The sequence below is a fragment of the Crocodylus porosus genome, unplaced genomic scaffold (assembly GCF_001723895.1).
Source record: "Crocodylus porosus isolate Cpor-Errol unplaced genomic scaffold, CroPor_comp1, whole genome shotgun sequence".
NCBI lineage: Eukaryota > Metazoa > Chordata > Crocodylia > Crocodylidae > Crocodylus > Crocodylus porosus.
The window spans coordinates 9,928,190-9,944,333 of record NW_017728948.1 but is presented as its reverse complement, the minus strand read 5'-3'; the positions used below and the strand labels follow the sequence as shown (position 1 = coordinate 9,944,333).

Genomic DNA, 16,144 nt, shown 5'->3' with positions numbered 1-16,144 from the left:
AAGCACCGACCAACACTTTCTATTCTAGCTTGGTGCACGGGATCATCTTTTCCTTGTCAGATCACTGCCTGCCCTGATCTTTCCCAGATCACTGAATTGACTGGTGTCTCTAAGGTGAAGCTTGATGAAGCATAGATTTGGGTTGACTGAAGCTTTTTCCTCACTGATGTCTCTGGGCTTGCTGTGCGAATGCATGCTGAGTTCTCTCCTCTTTATTCTGTCAGTCCAATGTTTCCACCGTCTATGTGCTTTCCCTGGCAGGTCTTAGAGAGGCATGCTCAGCATCTCCCCCAGCTCCTTTCCCTGGCATGCATGCCAGCTCTTGAAAATGAGGCAGTGCAGCTGCCTTAAAGCAGTGCTGAGTATAGGCTCTATCTCTAGCCTGCTTATTATAGCACATGCTCAGGGCTCTTCTAAGTCTTCTCTAATGCCTTATTCTTGGGAGTTGCACATGCACCCCAAAGCTGGCTTCACAATAGTGTATCTAGGCATTGCCCAGAGGTAGTGTAGACATGCCTCTAGTCTCTAACCTAAAGGGCAGCGACTGTGATGCAAGCAACCTCCCTCGACATCTGCTTCCCCATGTCCTTGTAGATGATGTACAAATAAATCAACCAGTCCCCCTTCCTCCCAAACGTTTATGCTATGAAGCTGTGTTTTTCCTTTACCCACATAAATATAATAATCAGCTGACTGCAACGTGCAATTGCAGTTCCTCCTAATGAGCCTATTTGGTTTAGCAATAAGGATTTATTATTTTGAAACTCTTTAAACAGCTGATGCTAGTGGTTTTGAAACATTTAAAATGACCTGTGTCCTTAAAACAACGGATGGGTGTTAGCAAGCATTTTCACAGCACATGCCATGTTTAAATCCTGAGATGCCATAAATACCTTCCTTTCTATTTGGGGCAGAACAGACTAGCTTCTCCCACTTACCATTCCTCTGGCAACTCTAGAAATTGCTCACATTAAAAAACATTAGAAGAGCATTTAATTTAATGAATTTTTAGTGGTCTTCAGTGAGCAGCTGAGCTTAGAGAAATGCTGCACACACCAGCCTTTGAAAACTGGCAGCAAAATTAACTCCGTTTCTTTTAAAAATTGTGCTAAAATATCAGGTCTTTCTCCACTCTTGGTTAAGAAGTCCATGTTGGAGGTCTGTCTCCTTTTACTGTTTTAGGACCATGTTTCAAGCCCTTGAACAGCACTTTTCTGTAGTCCTAATATTGCTGTGTGACAATCAAAATGCTGTTACTTCATATAGGGATACCAGGGCCGGGCATGTGGCTGAATCATCATCAAGGGCAGCAAGGAAGTTTGGTGCCTGGGGCAAGCCTGCAGCGGCAGCCCACCCTCACCCTGTGCACAGATCCGGGGGGTATATGCCCCCCCATGCTTGCCTGGGAGTGCATGGAGCTGCAGGAACTGCCCTCCCCCCACGCAATCCCCTAAATGAGCCACTTGTGGCTCCATCCCACACTCCACCCCTGCTGGGCAGCATTCTGTTGGCATCCCTTTGCTTTGGTGCCTGAGGTGGTCGCTCCACTTGCACCCCCTTGCTACAGCACTGATCACAGGCATGTGTTGCTTCTGAATCCAACACCAGTATTGCACTTTTGTCCTTCTCGTGCTCAAAGGCAAAAAGGCCACTAATGATGACTGATAATCACGTGCTTCATGGAGACATGGCTGGCCCTTAAGGAAAGATTTTTCAATCCCATTATACTGTTACAATTCCTTTGATATATGTTTTATAAAGGCCTGATAATGTTTTATATATATAATGGTGTCATGGCTTGCTAGTCTTTGTGTTTTTGTAGATGGTCATAAAATCACCTGTAGATGGTGTTACAAAATAGAGTAATAAGCATCCTGTTTGGACTAGCAATTGATTTACCATTTTTGAAAACCTCTGTTTAATAACCCTGTGTAAACTAGACTGTAAATATAAAGTGTGACCAGGTTTTACAGAAGTACATAGCTCTTGGGATGTGCATAACTGCAGCAGCTGAGGTAAATAGTTTTTATGGCCCTGTGGCTGCCTCGTTAGCACTGGCAGGCTTGTTGCTTGTTCAGTATCTTTTAGCGCTGATGAGTTCTGTGAGGCCTGATAAAGGAGCTTATTTCTGCACTAACTTCGGAACCACAAACTGCAGGCAGAGGTGACCAACTGATTGCTCCTGCCAACAAAAAAATTGCGTTGCTTTTCAGCAAAGTACTGTATTGATTTCAATCTTCCCTCTATGCTCGGGGTCTCCAATTAACTAAGAAAGCTATGCAGTAAAACCCGCTTAGTCATAACTTCTCCAATTCCAGGAAAATCAAATGGGAACGGCAGAGCATTCTGCTTTTTGTTCTGCTCAAACTCGCTCTCTTCACTGCAGACAACTTTAAAAATAGACGGTCCAGATTATGTCCATCAGGTCTGGGACTCTGGACTGAAGACTGGGCTAGTGGGACCGCTGGAGTGAAATTCCCCTTGCTGAGATTTCTTCATGCTGAGCCACTGGGGCTACAAGATCTGTTGTCTGCTAAGGGAAAATAGGCTGTTGTTTCCCCTACCCAAGATGCAGGATCTGCTAAGTATGTGCCCCGCCCCCCCCACATTGCACTGGCCTCAGCCCCCAGCAATACTGTGCTCTGTTAATAGACACTCTGTCATTCACGGCTCTATGCAAGAGCACTCTTTTTTTTTTTTTTTTTTTTTTTTTTTTTAAAAAGCAGCCTCAAGCTGTGCTACTCATCCAGGGCTTCTCCTTGGGGCCAAAGGACAAATAACACAGCTCTTCTCCCTACTTGCCACCCTGTATCCAGCCCAATTGCCCTAGGGCAGGGGTGGGCAAAATGTGGCCCGGGAGCCAGATGCTGCCTGCCAGGCTATTCTATCCAGGCCTTTAGAAAATTAATTAATCTGCCCTGGGCTGCCTGTCATGTGGCCCTCGATGGCTTGCCAAAACTCAGTAAGCGGCCCTCTGCCCAAAATAATTGCCTGCCCCAGCCCTAGGGGCACCTTCACAGGGGGATGATGATGGTCTGGGAATGGGGACATGATCTGGGTTTCAATAACGCATATAAAACAGCCTGGCATGTTGTCATGGGACTGCTGAATCCCGTCGGATCCTGAGTGTGTATTTATAAGGATGGATTCGCTGTTCTTTGGGAAACAAAATATACGAGTACGGGTTTCCCTCGCTTTATGCGGGTTCCGTACGTGCAAATTTGCTCTTACACGATGATCCTTTTTATAACAAAAATTTGTTATTATATGCGAGGTATATTCACTCTTATGCGACTGGTGTGGTGGAAGCCTACAGTCAGCAGCTTCGTGCAGTGCGTTGCAGGAGTGACATGAGCCAAAATATTGTCTCCCGTGTGGATCTGTGCTCCTCGCTCATCTGTCACATTTCTGTAGTTGCCACCTCCATTATGATAATGCCCTGTGCTTGTGTGCCCTGTCTGCTGTTGGTGAGTACCAAAATTGTCCTTTAAAAGTGGTAGAAATGGGTCTGGCATTCACAACAATCGAGGTCTTGAAACGTATCCCTATTTGTTACATTGTAAAGCGGGTTCCCTTTATGCGAATTTGAGTTATGTGCCGTTTTCCAGGAATGCGTGTACAGCATAAAGCAAGGGGCACCTGTACTTACAATTTTTTCCTCTAAGTAGCAACATAACAGAAGAGTTGTGGCAGCTTTGTTGCTTTTATAACCAATTCGAGAAAACTATGGTGCATATAGTGGAAATGATGTCTAAAATAGCCCTGTCCAGTAACACTGAATCCCACATTTTATGGCTGCATTTAAACCTGCATTTTATAGCCCTGTCCAGTCTCATTTAAACTTGCATTTTATGGCTAAATGTCTTCTATATCAGTGAAGCACTCGGCACCAGCCTTGAGAGGGCTCATGTAAGTACCCAGTAATGTGACTGGGTCTTTTTTTTTTGTAGCATGGAAATTGTGGAGTGGCTGCATGGTTGTAGCCATGTTGGTCTAAGGCAGGGGTGGGCAAAATGTGGTCCGGGGTCCAGATGTGGCCCACCAGGCCATTCTATTCAGCCTGGGGGGCCCCTAAAAAATTTAAAAAATTAGTATTTATCTGCCCATGGCATGCAGCCCTCTATGGCTTGCCAAAACTTAGTAAGTGCCCCTCCACCCAAAATAATTGCCCGCCTCTGGTTTAAGGACATAAAGCTCTTTGGGTAAAGGTGATATCTTGTATTAGACCAACTAAATAGTTGCAAAAAATTGTTCTTTGCAAGCTTTTGGGCCCACACACCCTTCATCAGGCAAAGGAGAAACTGAAGCTCTTATGGGTTCTCCAAGGTAGAAAAAAAGCCAATCTGTAAAAAGTTGCTCTGTGAAAATGCAAAATAGCTTGGGAGACCATAGCAGGGAAGAAGCAGGCAGGTTGCCTGGGGTGACCCGATGCCATAAATCTGATGTCAGTATTTAGTGCAGCCTTGGAAAATATATGTTGCTCTTGAGTTTGGCTGCTGCTTTATGTTCTGAAATTTCCAATTCAAATGGCAAAATACAATATCTTCCATGTTTCAGGGTTGTTGGTGGCAGCTGTGTTGGTCTGAGGACACAGGCAGACAAAGTTCTTCGGGTAGAGCTATTACACCAGCTATTGTCTCCCAAATTATTCTGCATTTGTATTTTCACAGAGCTGCTTTTAATAAATCGGCCTGTTTTCTACCTTGGAAAACTCATAACAGCTTCAGTTTCTCCTTTGCCTGATGAAGGGCATGTTGCTCCAAAAGCTTGCAAAGAACAATTTTTTTTGGCAACCATTTAGTTGTTCTAACAAAGGATATCACTTTTACCCAAACAGCTTTGTCTGCTCATGTTCTGAAACCTTCATGGGTATTCTGCACTTGTGAAAATACTCCTAAACTGAAAATATACTTGAGTGCTATGCGACTTCTGGCCAGCAGAGTGCAGGTTAGTAATTCATCTTCAGTGGCATATACAAAGAGAGAACAGCATTTCCTGAAATAGTCATTGGGATTAAATGGTCAGTGACAAGATTCCCAAAGTAGGTAGGGCTGTAAAATGAATTTTTATAAGAATATGGTCTGGCAGGCCCAGTCCATTCAAGAAGTCCAGTAGTGTTTTGTGTGGATTTAACCTCGTGCTGCTGAATCAGGGCCTTTGTTTTACATTATTTGGAAATTTCCTTCTGTTTTGCTCACACTTTTTCAGTTCATGATTTTGGTTTGAACAATTTTGAAGGGCAAAAGCCTTTGGCAGTCAATGAAAATCCTTCTGTTTATTTCAGTGGGATCTCAATCAACATTAATATTTGCATCTACCATCACAATGGGGTAGCCCCTTGCAAATACACCCTATGTGGCCTGCTGATTTCTTTTTATCTGATGGAGTTTGTCGCAGCTGAACACTTGTATTAAGAATAACCTCTCCGCTGAGTCTGCTTGGGGATGGAAGTTTATCTGCGAGCTAGAAGCCTTCCCTGTGGGAGCAGGGATATTATTGGATAGGATTGGGATCTTGTGTTCCCTGGGGTTTGTTCATGATTTGGGACACACGCGGGTGCTTTCATTTTCATAGATGAAACTATTTGAGTTGGTCTAATAAAAGATAGCAGATTTACAAAAAGAACCTAGTCTTTGCTCTCATAAATATTTGTTCTCCTTTAGCAAAAAGGGCTGTCTGTTTATAGGCAGTTACATACTGAAAGCAGTACAGGATCTGCTTAAGATTTGATGGTACAATACAACCAGAGATTAATAATGGCAAAATATGCTATTTGTTCATATGGCTCAGGACTGTATTTTTTTTTTACACTTATTCTATAATGTGAGATTTTAGCATGTTTCATGTAACAAGAAGCGTTGCACTATGATGTATCACACCTTTTTTTAAACATACGTATTCTGTTTGCAACCAGTATGCTGTTGAGCCCTGTTGACTGTAGGTAAGAGATCCAGAAATAAATGTTACTGAATATATGAATTATGAACTAATCATTGGATTTGATTTGAAAAATGTAATGGGGAATCAACCTGAGTTACAGGAATTTACTTAAAACCTGAATAATGGTTTTGTTGCTTGTTTCATATTAGTGTACTGTTGTCTATATATTTAATGTAGCTGTGATGCATAATACGGTATTGAAGGACTGCGTTCAGGAAATGTTTGGTTTAAATAGTCATTCCTATGCATATTGCCTGGGGCTTTTCAGTACAAAATCCCTCCCATGATCAGCACATTTTGCTGTGTTCTTGCAGAATCTTTCCTAATGCATTGGAGGTCACTGTAGACAACCCTTCAAGGTACAAATGGTGTTTAAAGGGTCCGATGTAAAGATGGCAAGATAGTGTTTCTCTTCCTGACAATACTTTTCACAGAACACAGCTGAGCCCAGGCCACATGCAGCCCGGCTGGGGTGGACATGAACAGCTCTGGTGCTTCCCTCATCCTATAGCGCAGCAGGAAAAGCAACAGTGGCAGGCGGGGGAGAGGTGAGAAGGATTCTCACCTCTTTTAAGGGCTTAAAATCCCCTGGATCCCCTGGGAGGCCAGTCTGGGGAGGCAAGGAGTCCAGGAGACCTCGTTGTATTTTAAAGAATTCTTACTGAGGGTGCAGGCACAAACCATCCCGATGTGCAGGAAGGCTAGCGAATGTGGCAAGCAACCAGCTTGTCTTAGCAGAGAACTCTTTGGTGAGCTTAACCACAAAAAGGAAGCTTAAAAGGAGCAGAAGCTTGGGCAGACAACTCAGGAGGAGTATGAGAGCATTGCTCGGGCATGCAGGGATGAAGTCAGGAAGGCCAAAGTGCAGTTGGAGTTGCAGCTAGCAAGGGATGTGAAGGGGAACAAGAAGGGTTTCTACAAGTGTGTCAGTAACAAGAGGAGGATCGTGGAAAGCGTGGGGCTCATCCGTGGAAAGCGTGGAAGTTCATGGGGCTGGGTGGGATGCACCCAAGGGTGCAGATGGAGTTGGCCAATGCGATTGCAGAGCTGCTAGCCACTATCTTTGAAAATTCACAGCTATCAGGAGAGTTTCCAGATGATTGGAAAAGGGCCAACATAGCACCCATATTTCAGAAAGGGAAAAAGGAGGATCAAGAGAACTACAGACCAGTCAGCCTCACCTCAGTCCCTGAAAATATCACGGAGCGGGTCCTCAAGGAATCCATTTCTAAGCACTTGGAGGAGAAGGTGATTAGGAACAGCCAGCATGGACTCACCAAGGGCAAGTCATACCTGACCAATCTGATTGCTTTCTATGATGAGATGACTGGCTCTGTGGATGCGGGGAGACCAGCGGATGTGGTGTACCTTGATTTTAGCAAGGCTTTTGATACCGTCTCCCACAGCATTTTCTCAGGCAAGCTAAGGAAGTACAAGCTGGATGAATGGACTGTAAGGTGAACAGAAAACTGGCTGGAGCATCTGGTTCGGAGAGCAGTAATCAATGGCTTGATGTCTAGTTGGCAGTTGGTATCAAGTGGAGTGGCCCAGGGGTTGTTCCTGGGGCTGGTTTTGTTCAATGCCTTCATTAATGACTTGGAAGATGGCACAGAGTGCACCCTCAGCAAGTTTGCAGAAGATACCAAGCAGGGAGGAGTAGTACATATGGTGAAGAGTAGGGCTAGGATTCAGAGTGACCTAGACAAATTGGAAGATTGGGACAAAAGAAAATCTCTTGAGGTTCAACAAGGACTAATGAAAAGTCCCGCACTTAGGATGGAGAAATCCCATGCACCGATACAGGCTGGAGGCTGACTGTTAGGCAGCAGCTCTGCAGAAAAGGACCTGGGGGTTACAATGGACAATAAACTGAATATGAGCCAACAGTATGCCCTTGTTGCCAAGAAGGCTAATGGCATAGTGAGCTGCATTGGTTAGTGTGTTGCCAGCAGGGCAAGGGGAGTGATTCTTCCCCTTTATTCAGCACTGATGAGGCCACATCTGGAGTACTACGTTCAGTTTTGGGGCCCCCACTACAGAAAAGATGTGAAGAAATTGGAGAGAGTCCAGTGGAGGGCAACAAAAATGGTTCAGGGGCTGGGACACATGACTGATGAGGAGAGGATGAGGGAACTGGACTTATTTAGTCTAGAAAAGAGAAGACTGAGAGGGGATTTACTAGCAGTTCAAAAGGGGCTTCAAAAGAGGATGGAGCTGGACTGTTCTCAGCGGTGGCAGATGACAGGACAAGGAGCAATGGTCTCAAGTTGCAGCAAGGGAAGTTAAGGTTAGATATTAGGAAGAATTTTCTCACCAGGAGGGTAGTAAAACACTGGCACAGGTTACCCAGGGAAGTGGGGGAAGCTCCATTGTTGGAGGTTTTCAAAACCCAGCTAGTTGGGGATGATCTAGTTGGGGATGGTCCTAGTTTGAGCAGGGGGTTGGACTAGATGACCTTCAGAGGTCCCTGCCAGCTCTCATTTTTTATGATTCTGTTATTCTATATTGAAGACAAAGAGATGCAGATTCCCCAATGCGTATGAAGGATGTCCACTTAGACAAAGACCATTCATGAAAGAAAGGTTCAGTGTGTAGGCTCCTTCCAGAAGGATCAAGGCTTCAAACTCTTCTGGTGGTAGGAGGTTTTATCGCTTCCAGTGCTGGAGAGGTCTTTCATTATGTGAAGATCTCCAGGCACAAGTGACATGGCTGTGAAAGCTCATGTGGTTCTGAGGTTTGCTGACCTGAGCTGGGAAAGCTTGGTCTGACAAGAAGTCCTGTGTAGGACTGCAAAAGTTTCACAAGCCCAGCTCACACAGTAGACTCTGCGATGAATGAGCTAGATCAGGCATCGCAAGCAGTGTGGTCCAGGCAGACCACTACACATACACAGCTAATATACCCTCAGAGCCTTAGTACAACTGATTAGCCTAGGTGGACCATGGTGCTCATGGCTGTGCTAGTTCTGCTGCCTGAGCTAGCTCAGTTGCATTTAGCTCAGGTGTCCATGCTTAGTGTCAGAGAAACCTACCTTGGAGCATTGCACAAAGGAGGATGCTGAGTTTTAACCAATAGATTTGGCCAGACTTCAGTTTGGTTTCTCGCAGATATAAACGGATACAAGGTTACAGACGTCTTAAGTCTGTGTGACACCATTACAGACCGCGTAGCCTTTACCTTTGTGGTTCACAAATGTCATGAAGGCCGCTTGATCGTATGCATATGGTATGTCACCGCTGGAAGGATCGTGTGATCTTTGTAGTTACTGTACTAAATGCATGGACTGCTGCTTTTAGAATGACAAATGTTACAGTTGAGGAGAGCAACACACCTGGGCTTTTGTTTTTGATGAGGCAGAGTGCAGAGAAGAAAAGTTTCTGAATGATGAGCTTTCCTACTCGCGCTGTTCCTGGCAGCTCATCTTTTTTAGGCTGAGAACAATGCAGCAAATCTGTAACATCTGCTCTGCGGGCCCCGCGTACGTATTAGGTGCAAAGAATCATTTTGACTCGATCCATTTTGTTTTTAGGAGGAATGATCAATGTAGAATACAAGTGCAGGCCAAAGACGCTTGTCCTCTCTAATGCCCGCTCTCTGATGATAACAGATGCTTCCGTGGGAGTGTAAGAAGCTCTTTAATTGGATGATTTTCGATTAGCCTCCCCAGAGGGGGCATTTGTGCCAGGTTTCTTTAGGTCTGAAGTTGGCTTGTGCCCCGTGGTAGCATGGTCAGTGCTCCCTTTTAATTCAACACTTAAAATAATTTGAAGTAGCTCTGGATATTCTCAGCATGGCCCAGTGGTAATAGATGTAGACTTAGGTAATCCCCACGCCCCAGTTAGTTTTGCCTTTACTCTCAGGTCAATGTGGGAAAGCCATTCTATGTTTCTTTCCCTCCTGCCCTATGCTATATTTAAGGCTATAACTACTGGGACAGAGCTGTCTCTTGTTAAATATATGTAGGGCATGTAATGCCATGTGGCATCAGTCTTGTGTGGGACTTCTAAGTGATATTGTAAAATTAACAGTGATTATCCCTTCTGAGCATTGCTAAGTTCTTCACTTCAGTGATATCTTGTGGCAATGAGTTCCACACATTGATTGCGCATTGTGTACGTTGGGTATTCTAGTTACTGGCCCAATGGTATCTCGGATCCTTTGGGGTCTCTCTCAGGGCCTTTAGCTAATAGTTTTCTAAGGGTGGAATAACACGAGTCTCCTGCTCTTGCGATGGGCCTGGGGCTTCCTTCCTTTGGTCAACTGTATTTGATCTGACCTCTCTTCACTGCCTGCAGGTCCACTCTCTCTGGGAGCACCGATGGTGTCAAACACACTCTCTGAGTCAACCCGTTCCCCTGACAATGGATCTTCACACTTCATCTCTCAAAAGGCTTTCTCAGTCTCTACAGCCCCTTGATCTGTTTCCGTGACACCTGTGTCACATTGGCGTCAGACCTAGAAATATGCCCCTGTCTGCTCTCCCCGTTCTACCTCCAAGTTTGTTGGATGAGTTGCTCCACTATGGCTTTTGTGTTGCTTTTCCCACCAGCCCCATTACGTTAGGTCGATACGTTCATACAGGAAATTCTAATAATCCTCCCCTAGCCCTGCAGTCACTTCATGAAGATGCCCACAAGGGTTATCAAATGATTGTATTTCAGCCCCCTTCTAATATCTCTGCATCTTTCGCAAAGGCATTGCTTTGTCGGGTGAAGAGGCCTACACTCAAGCCTTAGGTCAGGCACCACCTTAAGTGCTCTGTTGGCTGGGGGCCATGGCTCTTACCAGAATCAATATTCGAGAGGTGATATTTTTGGAAAGTTGAAAAGGGATTTTGAGTGTGTTGTTGTGGCAACGTCAGCGCTCATGGCTGATTTGTGTGTAAGACCATTGCAACAGATAGTGTGGTCAGTCGATATCTTTTTAACTAAGTTTTTATTGAGTGCCCGTCACCACAGTATCTTGTGACTCTGATCGGCTGAGAGATTTATCTTGCAGCATCTGTATGAGGGAAGTATTACTGTCCCTGTTCAACAGCTGAGAATCGAATGCATCGAGTAATTAAGGTCACATGCCATGACCTTCATGTGCCAGAAGTAGGAGCTGAACCCAGATCTCCTGAAACCCAGCCCTGGATCTTAACCCCTGTATTTTCTTTAGGATTCAGCAGGGAAAGAGAAGCAGATCATTTATATCTTTGGTTAGATGTCTAGCCTGAGAAAAACTAAGCAGCAGAAAAAGAAAAAGACTATAATGACATTATGTAGAAATATAGTTTAATTAATTTTTTGATGATATTTATACTAATGATTGGGGGGGGGGAAAAACCCCATAGAGTTTATTGCAGTGATATGCAGACAATATGCAGACATTGAATGCACAGTGAACAATTACAGGATCCTTATTCTAGTCGTCTTTCTCTGAAATAAATTGGCACATTTAAAAACACTGCTTAAGTGAAACAAGTGGTAGCACATATTTACCCTTCTGCTATTTATCTCCTGATGCCAGAAAGAAGGATGAATCCTGCGTTCCTCACCCAGGCAAAACCCCTGGTGAAGTCAACAGCAAGAAGGAAAGAGCTCACAAGAGGGAGAAACAACGGCAGCTGTGGTCTGTAGTCTGAGGACTATAAAAGAAACAAGGGCCCTTGGTTAAAACTTGGCCTTTCACGGCTGGGCTCTGTCATCTTTCAGCTTCAATCATGGACTACTGTTACTGACCTCTGGGGAGCATTTCTGAAGTCTCACACGATAAAATATTTTTATCCCATTGACCAATGAAGCCACCTTCCCCAAATAAAAAGTGTCCTTAGGAAGTGCCCAGGCACTGAAGTTAAAAGGGGAAGGTCAGAAGATCATGCATTTATTCACAGTGGGCCTGATCTGACAAACATTAAAAAAAGGCAAACCACCAAGCAGATTAAATGTTGAAATCTTTCCTCAGCTGTTGAAATTGCTGGGTATCCACCTGAGCAAGTATTGACTCAGGATTTAGACTACGGGAGCTAGTGATCAGAGTGTATTGCCTGTGTTACAGGCCTAGATAGTTTGGCATATTTTATTGTTTTTTTTTAACAATGTGGAAACCAATTTGTAGGGCTCAACAATGTTGGAAGGAGCCAACATTTTCAAATCCAGACAGTACAATTCGCGTAGCGAGCGCCTAGTATCTGCGAGTGCTTCTGTGCTCTTGTGGACCTGTTTGCACTGTCGACTTCAACAAAACAGAAGGTATGGGAACAATTTAAAATAAAGCATGGGTTGTAACTGGAAATGTAAAGGCACAGGTGGTGCATGGACTGTACAGTGATAGCTTCCTGTTTGGCGATTCAGACGTTAAGGACACAGATGCTTCACTCTATCTGTTTGACACGACTTTTCCATTGTTCGCATTTGCAGGTCTACAGAGAGAAGGAAGAGATGTGTTTACTTCGATGTAAAAGGAACAAGGGGCTGAGTCTGGCTAAAAGATAACATCTATCACAGGGGTGGGCAATTATTTTGGGTAGAGGGCTGCTTACTGAGTATTGGCAAGCCATCGAGAGCCACATGACAGGGCAGATTAATATTAATTTTCTAAATTTTTTTAGGGGCCCTGTGGGCCGGATAGAATGGCCTGGTGGGCCACATCCAGCCCCTGGGCCACATTTTGCCCACCCCTGATCTATCAGCACTGATCAGCTTATCTGGCCTCACTCTATACAGTGGTTGTCCAGCTGGAGGCTGCGAAGCATCCCCAGGTACCCATCAAAGTGATGAATCAGGTGTCAGTTTGTCACTAGTGCCACTTTCTGCTCGTTGCAACCTCCTCCAGGACTCTCTTAGGATAGATAACAAACCAACCCCCCGATCTCAACTCCATGTAGCTGTTCTGCCTTTCCACGTGACACAGTGCTGCCAAACCCAAGCATTCAAAAAAATCACGAGTCAGAAAATTTGCCTTTTTATTTCTGTGCAATTCCTTTCTATTTTTTTTTCCTTATCAGAAATAATAGAAACTTGTTTTTATTTTTATGACAGATAAAGTGCCCACATAATCACAGGACTCCCTGAGCTGGTGCCCTAAGGAAAAAAATTAAGGGCCAGTTAAAAGTACTATTCTAGTACTTACGCTTCTGAGCATTTAAATGAATCCCATTTTGCACTGTTCAAGTCCTTGAGAAGTTTTTAATATAAAAGGTGGGTAGGTCTACCTCTTCCTTGGTGCATTTTTTTTTATTTAATCTTAAGACTAAAGTGATCAGTGTTACAAAAGCAAATGCATTAATGGATTTTTAGGACCTGAAAACAGTGTGGAATAGAATTGCACTTACATGCCTAAGTGCCATATACCTAATAAGTGGAATAGGGTCTACCCCTAAATAGTTTGAGACTTGGGATAAAGTGACAAGAATTAGCACATGGGTTTTTTAGGTGGAGGATAACCATGATCAGTTTTGGTGGCAGCACCAGAATTAGGGGACTAAGAAGCACTCAAGGGAAGAAAATTAAAATCAGGGATGATCTGGTGAGATTAGGGCCATGGGAGCTGCAGGTAAACTGGGGAAATTCAACCTCAAGTCCTACACAGAGAACAGGAAACACATACAAGAATAAAGGCGTGGGTTATCAAAGCAGAGGGCTTACCGCAGTCAGATGGGTTTATGTGCTATGCTGTCTCGTTATTACTTTTTTATAGAGCTAAGATCTCTAGCTGTTGCAAGGAAGATGTGGTTGCTTGGGCGAAGTGGGGGAGAGCAGGGAAGCAGGGGGGAGACAACAACACATAGGAGGACTCTTAATTTCCTACCGCGTGTGTGAAAACCTCTGCATTGTTTCCTTTGTACCGGAAGCTACAATGGAAACATGGAAAATAGTCTCTTCCTAATTCCCTATGCTGTACTTCCCTCTATTAAGGACTAAATGCTGATTGGTGCTGAGTCTCATGGGCTACGGGAATGCTTATGTGTGAATAAAGGGTCATTACTCACCACCACCCACAATTCTCACCAGCTTCAGTGGGAGGTGAGGGCACTTGCCACCTTGGAGGAGATCTGAGTACGTGTAAGAACACGTGGCCTGGCATTTCAGTGTAATGTAACCCAATCGGTTTCCTGCAGGCTTAGTCAAAAGTTGTAGGCAACAGGAAATACTCTGTTTTCTTGGATATAATGCACACGTTTCTCCAAAAATCAGTTGCTGGAAATTGGAGTGCACAATATAAGTGAGGAAATACGGTAATAGCATTTTCTGTGTTATAAGCCTGAGGGTGGGGGAGTGAAAAGTAAGGCTGCATGTGCTCCATGGGGAGCAGTGCACTGAGCAATCAGGGCTCTCTAGTTGCTGCTACTCAGTTACTTACTGCTAGGGAACAATAATTTCAAGGAAAGATCCTTATTCTGCCTTTCGAGATCAAAGAGTGTATCTTATTTGGGGGGGGGTGTTGTCTGCAAGAAAATATGGTATTCTGGGCCAGATTCTCAAGTGGTCTAAATTGGCACACCCCAGTGATGAATGGGTCCCCCAAGTGGCCACATCCTCAGTGCCTTTGTTCACTGAAAAATCACTTGTACAAAAAATAAATTCCAAACTTGGCAGCACTGGTCCTGAGACCAGCTCCTGAAGTGCTCCATGCTAGTTGAACCGCTGTATTATAAAGGGTTATTATCAAAACCAGTGGTATGGCTAACACGAGCAAGAACTTACTCCTGTGAAGAAAGGCTTTCTGTCTAGTCAATTCTCATTCACTCTGGACAAGCAGCCCATGGACAAATGGACTTGAGGAATGAGAGACTAAGAAAAAATTGCAAAGTTTTGGTGTTAAGAATTTAAAAATAATATTAAGTAATTAAAGGATAGTTGTTTTTCGTGGACTGTGCATGCATGAAAAGTCTGCTGATTTATATTAGGCACTTGGATTTTAACACTTGTGTCAGGGCTCACTGCAGAATTGCACACAGTATAGTAGTAAATGGCCTTCAGTGGGAGTTTTGGGTGTGCAAAGAATGAATTAAATAACCTATCATAATCACCATAAATAATAATGATGACATTGATGACGATAATGAGAAACTTATTTAATTTGCCTCTCAATCAACCCGAGTCTTGGGTGAACACAATTGCTAATGTGGGTCTAACTTGGACCAGGAGTATAAAAAGTTATCATCTTCATTATGTTGGAGGTATCACTGGTGTTGCTTTCTGAAGGACCCGTGGTCTTTAAAAGAGAGCGCCACTTTCCTGTATAAGCAATCAATTGTAATAGCTACACAAGAAATCCCAATTCCCTGAAAGATAACTGGTCTTTTTATATTTTTCACACCCCATACGTTCTTCAATCACTGTTATTCCACATCTGTATTTGTCAGTCTCTTCCTGCGTTTTTTAACGAATATTCTCATCAAATGAAAAAAAAACCCTTCCTCCCCTCCTTCTGTATAACCACCGCGCTGTTACTTCATGAATGATTAAAAAACCCATTATGTTTGTATACATTATTTTTTCTAACTTTGCCTGATCTATCATGATAATACTTCTTCTCTACTTGTTCATATTGCTGAGTGTTGCTTACACAATGCCACCATCTTTTTCACGCTATAGTCTGTCTAAAGTTATCTCACACCGACTTGATATATTCCATTATAATGTGACTAACAGTGGCTGAGGCTTTGCCTTGTATCCTGAATTCTGCATTTACATCTTTCCTACCATCTCTCTTTGCTTTAAAAGATCCCATGCAAATAGTCCTTTCCAGCGCAGCTCTCATTAGACTGGTTTCGCTTTTCAGTCCTTCTTTGGAAAATCACTTAAGTTGCTGCCACCTTTTTATTTGTGAGTGTTTCTATTTCTTTTCTAGTTTCTTTTCTATTTCTTCCCATGTGTTATTTTTTGTTTGTCATCTAGTTTTTGTAGGAGTGAATTCCTCATTAAGTTTCAGAACTCAGTCCAAGTTCAAGTTTTTTCTCTGTCATAGCTTGCTGTTGTTTCACACTTCTGCTGTAGAATATCATCAAATATTGATGCTTGAGTTATTATTATGATTGTTATAATAATAATTGTTATAAAATTATTGTTATAAAATATTGTTATAGTAATAGTTGTTATTATTGTTATTATATATAATATATAAACAATAGTATTAATAATAATTTATAAAATGTCTTATAAATGTATAGCACTTAGCATAATAGATTCCTAGTCCATTTCTGGGGCTCCTGGGTAGT

The 16,144-nt window shown here is 43.4% G+C and overlaps 1 protein-coding gene across 1 annotated transcript in view; it reads right to left on the bottom strand.

Moving 5' to 3' along the window:
- Window positions 1-11,182: 11,182 nt before the first annotated feature.
- Window positions 11,183-16,144, bottom strand: part of CD8A (CD8a molecule) — a 12,980-nt gene continuing 8,018 nt past the window's right edge. Inside the window, exon 6 of the mRNA XM_019553476.1 lies at window positions 11,183-12,343. Coding sequence (XP_019409021.1) covers window positions 12,301-12,343 — 43 coding nt within the window. The 3' untranslated portion in view covers window positions 11,183-12,300. The remainder of the gene's footprint in view (window positions 12,344-16,144) is intronic.